The following is a 7,650-nucleotide window of genomic DNA, read 5'->3' on the forward strand; positions in this document are numbered from 1 at the left end:
TGCTTAATGGAATAACGAAGAGTCGACAGGGCAAACATGTGACGTCCGTGCTGAGAAAACACAAAGCCTTGAAGGTCCAAGAGTGTGTTAGTGTTCACCAAACATATGTGCGTGCAGCACTGGTTTGTTGGAGAGTGTGACGAGTGCGCCACCTAGTGGGTGCTGTTTGCCATCACATGCTGTGGACCTATGGGACAGGGTCAGAAATTTACTTTTCCATGTTCGCCACCTGGAATTGATTTCCAGGGCTTTTTTTTATCTCCTGTTTGGTCAGTTTTTACATTTAGATTCCTAACTGTTCCTGCGTTGCCTTTTGTGTGAAATACTATTTAACCAGTTACTTCACTCAATCAGAATAATAATATAGACTACTGCCAATAAAATTCTCTCAAAAACATTTCTACTGCAAAAGTGGTACAGAAGCTGCACATTTATACAACAAATGCTGTTTGATGTAAATAGCCTACATAAAGCATATGAATTATTGTTATATAACTTATTACAAAGAACTGCATTATGACAAATCATTATTGTTGTTTACTGCATTTGTAATAAAGCATGTATAGATTGTGTTTATAGACTGTTCTCTAATTTTGAACCCCAGTTTAATAGTATGGAGGCATTTGCACCCTCTTATTTTGAATTTGTCAGTATTGTTGTTCATTTTAGTGCCATTTTTGCCCCAAGCCCCAGTTAAATTTCCAACCTTGTGTGGAACAGTGCAGCAAACCATTTCTAATATCCATCCTTTGCTTGATGGTTGGAAAAGACGCCAAAAGCAATGCTGTTGAGATATTACAAGGCTGCTCTGGGCACTGTTGAGTCAGCCTTTGCGTAGCGCCGCTTGTGAAATGATGCTTGGGAGGGCAAGAATCCTGAAAATAGGAATCTGTATAAATGACACCTTGGTCCGTAGTTCAAGGTGAACACGTCTTCTTCGTATTCATCATAAGATTCTCATTACCTGGGTTCTCCATCTTTGAGCAAGCCTCCCCTTTCCTTACATTAGAGTAGATAACAGATCTAGAGTGAGGTAATTACAACCAAAAGTAATTGGACTAGTTCTAATTACACTTCATTAGCAGCCAATAACCTTGTAAACTCTGACTGAAGATTCCAGCAAAACTTGACCTTCGGAAGCCAACTTTTAAAGTCTGTTTAATAGCCTTATAACGTCTTAACTGAAGATAACACTGTAGTGCATAATGATGCAAGAACTCTTACCTTTATTAAAAAACATGGAGGCCATTTGTCCCATCTCGACTCTCTCGACAATGTCAAAGTGGTCTATATTCGCGGCACGCTCTGTTATATCAGATGACAAAACCAACAGTGATCTTAAGAGTCTGATCTTGAGTAACACTGCAAACAAGTATATTGACAAAGACGCAAAGCAATACAAACAGCACTTACTGACAGAGAGAATGGGACGCGTCTCGACGGGTTCTGAACTTCCCCGGATAACAGCCTCATCATCCGAATAGTCCGAGCTGGAGTCACTGTCATTCATCTTAAAATGGTTGTGACCACAAATATGGTTAGTTTAATTATAAAACACGCTTTCAACCAAAAACCAAAAGGTTTGGGGTCTGTAATTTCTTTTGAAAGAACTGAATATTTTAATTTAGGGAAGGGTGGATAAAATTGAGAAAAATCTTTTGCAAAATTATAAACGTCTTTACTGTTACTGTTCTTTTGAACTTTCTATGCCCTAAAGAATCCTGAAAGAAATGCATCAGTTTACACACAAAAATATTAAGCAGCACAAATGTTTTCAACAACACTGAGCAGCAAATCAAGCAGCATATCAGAATGATTTCTGAAGGATCATGTGACACTGAAGACTGGAGGAATGATGCATCACAGGAATAAATATATTCAAATAGAAAGCAGTTATTCAAAATGTAATGTCACAACATCACTGTTTTTACTGTATTCTGAACTAGCATTTGATCTGTAATGTATGGCTTCAGACTACTTTGAATATAGCGTGTTTTTCATATCTATGGTGCTTTTTTTAAGCTATTTTTTAAGCTGTACAGCACTCATCCCCTTTGATTTCCATTTGTATGGTGAACATTCAGCCTAACTTTGTTTGTGATGGTAATAGCGTACAGGTTTGAAACAACATGAGGGAGAGTAAATGATAACATCTTCATTCTTGGTGAACTGTCTTTTTAAGAAATCATCTATTAAATAGAAATATAAAAATTTTGCTTTTAAAGTTTGATAGGCTAAGATTGTTTGTGAGAATGTAGAAAACCTCTCTATTTGTAATGGTAAAACAGACTAGACATGTACTTAGCAGTGGCCCTCATTCTGAGTCTTCTTCAACACATAATAGCTCTATTTTAGTATTTCTGCCCTGAATTGCCCCTTTTCATTCACTGATAGGGTTGTTCAAAGTTTTGTTGGCTTTCTGGCTTGATTACCTGCAATGGGATGTGGTGCAACATTTGCATGATCAAGAATATGAATAAGAGACTGAATAAGAACAATGTTCAGGGTAGAGCTGGCATTAAACTGATGCAGTCACTAACCTCTTCCTGTTCCCTCCTCTTCCAGCGCAGCTGGGCATTGGCAGCAGCCATGGCTTCAATAACAAACGTGGTGGTCATGAAACTGAGAGAAGACAAGATTTAAAAAAATCTTTAAAAATAAGAACAAGGAAAAACACAATACAGCTACCATGCCACTGGCTGGTATCAGCAAGAAAAGCCTATTATAAAAAAAATTATAATCATGATTTTGCACATTATTTTTAAACACCAAACAAAAACTCAATGCAATCTCTTTCTCTTTCCCCGCTGGCTTTGTAAGTGGAGAAAGAATAATAACCGATATGATCAGCTTCAAGCAGAAAATATAATTAAAATAAAAGTTGTACACATTTTTATGCATCATCATTAGGGCTGTACGAGAAATCACATGCGATATTTAATGTGCATCTTGTCAGTAAAGCCGGTTCTGAAATTAGCTGTAAATCTCTACATGTGCTTGAGTTTACATGGGGCAGTATTTACTACACAGAGCTGTTGTTCACTGACAAGCTGCGCAAAACATGCACAAAATATGATCGTGGTTTGGCGCAGCTTGTCAGTGAGCAACGGCTCTGTGTAGTGGTGTGACGGTTCGTATATAACCGTGAGACCGGCGGTTATAGTTGAACACGGTCATTAGAACTCTATAACCGCCAAAACCATGTCATTAAAATATTTTTTACAAACATTTTTTATCAAAAAAATATTTTCATTTTTTAGATAGGATCATAAGATGCGCAATATATCGGGAGACATGGTTTTTACCACTTAATGAAGTTTTGTAAATCGTCAGACATGATATTTAGCTACCAAAATTTTGCTTTGTAGAAAACCTTTCTTAAAAATGAATTTCGTTTTGTACAAATTTAATCTTAATTTTAATAAATGTTTCATCAACCAATTGCATGTATTTTAATAAATAAAAAGCAAATACAGAGTGATAACTGTGACATGGAAGCACCAGCGCGCCGCGTTCACTTGCACTGCACTGTGAACTAGAGCGCATCTCATCGTAAATGAAACTCAGCGTAGGCCTATGCCTCATACATTAGCATTAAATATGTTTGCTGCATCCTTTCTAGAACAGACAATGGCTTTTTTTTGCTGCTCGCATCAGCAAAGCATTGCATCGCCATAGACCGCAAAACAATCAGCGGATGGCGGGCGGGTGCGGCTTTGAAATTTGCTCAAAAAACGTTGGCGCGGATGATGAGTTTTGTGACAGATCTCCTTAATAAACAGAGGTCTGAAATCTCTGCCGCTTTACCGATCAGACCCCCCCAACGGTTATATTATGAACCGTCACATTTGACTCACGGCATAACCGTCATGTGTAGTAAATGCTGCTCCATGTGATATCACGCACAAGATGCGCATTAAATATCGCATATGATTTATCATGCACCCCTAATAATTATACACACAAACACACAGACTTTTAACTACACCATTCAACCCTAGAGCACAATATGCAAAACTGTATGTCATATACACTACGTCAATCTCCTCTTATAACCTGTATTTAAGACTACTGCTGTTTCATTAATATACAGCTCTAACACTCATAACTCTCCCCTGGGCTGTGTCAGTGGCTCAGACAGCTGGCAGGTTGGCAGAGGTGATAAATGTGCTTTGATTGCCACAGCACCAGCCCCAGCGGTAACAGGGTTGAGAGATCAGCTAAAGATGAGCGAGTGACAGAGAGAAATCACATGCAAGAAAGAGCTAAAGAAGACATGGCTGTGCTCTGCACACAAGATTAGGAAGAGAATTACACTTCTCAAATTCATGCCCATTTTTGCAATGCCTTGTAGGGTGCGTTTACACTTTCCAGGTTCGGTTTGATTCAAACAAACTCTGCTGAGACTGCTCTGTTAGTGCAGTTCAATAACACTTACATCTGAACTTTGGTGCACATGAAACAAGCTTCAAAACTCTGGTGCGGTTTGATTGAAATATAAATGCAACATGAACCAAAGACGTCTAAACGAACCAAGGATGTGATGTATGCAACAGAGGAATTCCTGGTGCTGTTCGACTTTACATATTTTATAAGCTCTCTGTGAGTTACAAGCGGTTTAAATAGCATCATTTGTACACACAAGAGTGCATTTAGACCAGTACACAATAGTTCTTGATGTGAAGTTGTGGTTGTGACTGTGTCCTTACGCCTTTTCTTTTGTGTCTTTAAGTTCAGTGTTAAAAATGACAAGTACCTTACCACTTATTCTTTAAATTTGTACATAAGATGCAATACTCATACTCTAAGAACATAGTAATCATTTGATTTAATCATTGATCCTATTATTATTATTGTGAGTGTGTAATATTTACTAATGCTTTGTCAATGTGACGCCTAGTTTATCATATTATTAAAGGTTTATAATTATCGTTCTAAGTCTGTGAGAATAGGGAAGTCCACACCACAACTTTAACGATAATGACACTGAAGAATTACATAACTGATACCATTTTATGAATTATTTTTTCCCAACTAATGAATGATAAAACTTTGAAAGTCAATCAGAATCCATCCTGCTCTTAGGTGCTCGAGCGTTTAAACCAGCAGAGGACAAAACTGTAGCATGCTTATAATAAACATAGCATTGTTATGCATCGGTGTGGACGCAAACTGTTATTGTGAAAGTTATCTTGGTATTGGTGTGGAATGGCCTTAATGCACTTCTCCGAAACTAAAAAGGCTCAATGTTGGTTAACATGGCTCACCACCAAAACAACTAACGGGGTTTAACAACAAAAGAGATACAACAAAATCCAAAATTCATTGAGAACATACCTCATAAAAGCCAAAAATGTGATGAGGGAGATGCTGACAACCCAACCAGCTGCTGCAAAGGCCTTGGGCATGGTCAGGGCACCAGTGCCAACAATTAGATTGAACATGTACACCAGGCCAACCTACATGAACACATAACAAACACATGTCTATAGCATATTCAAAAGAGAAAGAAAAGAAGAAGGTTTTATCCCACATTATCTGTTTATGCTCTCTTGCTCCTTGCAAAGAGGATGTGTCTGGAATGTTTCACCATCACTTTCTCCCACTTGAGTGGGCAAGTCACATATAAATCAATATAGTCTACGGTAAATTAGCAATGAGCTTGACTTACAAAATGCACTGTTCATTTGATTATAAACTGGTTGAGCACTTGCCTTATTTCCTTGTCATCTTAAAAAATACTTCCAATTAACCAATGTGAACAAAACAAAGCAGATAACAGACATAATGCACACTCAAGCTGATTCATTATTGACCTTCCTGTAAACTTATTGATTTATTTCAGCTTATTTCAACAGGATTCTTTTCGAAGAGTTTTCAAATGAAGGCCGATGCATAGTTTTGTATGCATACTTAAAGTACTCTGCGAGAACATTTTAAATGTACATCTCGTTTAAAAACAAATTAAATGTGGGTTCTATAGCTAGTTTAGTTCAAATGGTTTTTAATTAAATTTGCATAAATCTTTTGGTAACCACAGCTTGATTTCTTTCTTTTTTTATCTCATAATTCTGACTTTTTCTCAGAATTTCTGAATTGAAATTACGCAATTTGGATTTTGTTTCTGCCACAGAATTAAAATAAATACAATTTTCAACATCTGGCAATTCTAACATTTTCCTCAGAAATTGTGAGATAAGTCACAATTACCTTTTATTTTAATCATGAGAAACGGGCTTCGACAGGTTTTACTCTTTGACTGTTAGTCTAAGTTAAAGATACATTTAACACAATTACTTTGTATAAATTACCAGCCATGTTCCCATATTGTTCAATGGGAAACTGAGTTAAAGCGAACCACAAGGGCGAATGTGCCAAAAACACGAGTTTGGATCATGCGCTGACTGGTTTCTGCTGATCTGGACCATTCACACATGTTTCTCCAGTTTCCTGAGCTTTCATTTCCTCTTTAAACGAGTAATACAACATGAGCAGTTCGAATCACATGACTTACAGGGACATAAAGGCACCTTAACTTATAACTTATATTATCTTGTTATCAAATCCTAAAAAGGGGTGAAAACAGACCAACATTTCAGCGGTGTCAGTCAGAAATTACAGCTTAGTCTTGAACTTTTTTCATGAAGCAACAGAAACCATGACACATGCATGACATGTCAAGACCTGACAGCTTGCAGGACTAAGGTACTGTCACAAGACACAGAGCTGAGTGTGCAGAATATAGTCAATCAAAACCTACTCATGTAAGTTAATGTTAATACTTACAAATGGAGAGTAAGGCTCCCCTGTTTCTGTAATGCCCCCAGCCATCACGAAGAAAGAAACACAACTTTAAAACCTGAAAGTGTGCCACCCTGATGAAAGAAAAGACTGTTTTAATACTCAATACACTACAATTTTGCCAAAGAGCAATATGTATGCTAGGCCTGAGTAACATTGATTAGCGTCAACCGTTGTTTATGATCTATTTATATTCACTCAGCTGTCACAGAATATGACAGATTTAATATATCGGTTTCATTATGGTTATAACATTTCTAACAGAAACTTTTTTTAAGTCACTCACTGAAAAGGCTCACCTGTCACCGTTCGAGGCGACTCCGGTTGTCAAGCCAAGTTGTTGTTTATTGGAAACGCACGAGTTTTATTGTGACGTCCTCACGTTTAGCGACGCAATGGCAGAGTGGAGCGCGTCGTGTCCTCTTCATTGTTTGATTAGCGGATCATTAAGACAGGCTGCATAAGCTCCTGTGTTGGGGGAAAACATCTGTTAAAACGAGAGAGCAGACCATAGACTGTGGAACAGACGCAGGACGGCAGCAGGAAACAGTTCTTGCGAAAGGAGGTGGGGCTTAGCAGATCGGAAGTGTTTCTTGATTGGTTGGATGTGGTGACGTTTCATGAAAAAGACGCCGTGTCATTTTCTTGCAAATATCTGACATAGACAGTGGTATCTGATCAGGGTGAGATTTTTAAATGTTATATACTCAAAGTCTAAATTTATTTAATCAAAAATTAATCAAGAATTTTATATATATAAAATATGGCAAAACTCTATTCATTACTCCAGTCTTCTGAGTGACATGATTAAAGGGATAGTTCACCCCAAATTGAGAACTCTCATCATTT

General features: G+C 37.6%; 1 protein-coding gene across 1 annotated transcript in view; it reads right to left on the reverse strand.

Annotated features, from left to right (window-relative positions):
• Window positions 1–7,366, reverse strand: part of tmem104 (transmembrane protein 104) — a 38,783-nt gene extending 31,417 nt beyond the window's left edge. The window contains exons 1-6 of the mRNA XM_026216262.1: window positions 7,101–7,366; window positions 6,787–6,875; window positions 5,338–5,459; window positions 2,541–2,622; window positions 1,414–1,510; window positions 1,225–1,305 (exon numbers count right to left, since the gene is read on the reverse strand). Coding sequence (XP_026072047.1) covers window positions 1,225–1,305; window positions 1,414–1,510; window positions 2,541–2,622; window positions 5,338–5,459; window positions 6,787–6,831 — 427 coding nt within the window. The 5' untranslated portion in view covers window positions 6,832–6,875; window positions 7,101–7,366. The remainder of the gene's footprint in view (window positions 1–1,224; window positions 1,306–1,413; window positions 1,511–2,540; window positions 2,623–5,337; window positions 5,460–6,786; window positions 6,876–7,100) is intronic.
• Window positions 7,367–7,650: the final 284 nt, after the last annotated feature.

This window comes from Carassius auratus, chromosome 3 (genome assembly GCF_003368295.1).
Source record: "Carassius auratus strain Wakin chromosome 3, ASM336829v1, whole genome shotgun sequence".
NCBI classification, from domain to species: domain Eukaryota; kingdom Metazoa; phylum Chordata; class Actinopteri; order Cypriniformes; family Cyprinidae; genus Carassius; species Carassius auratus.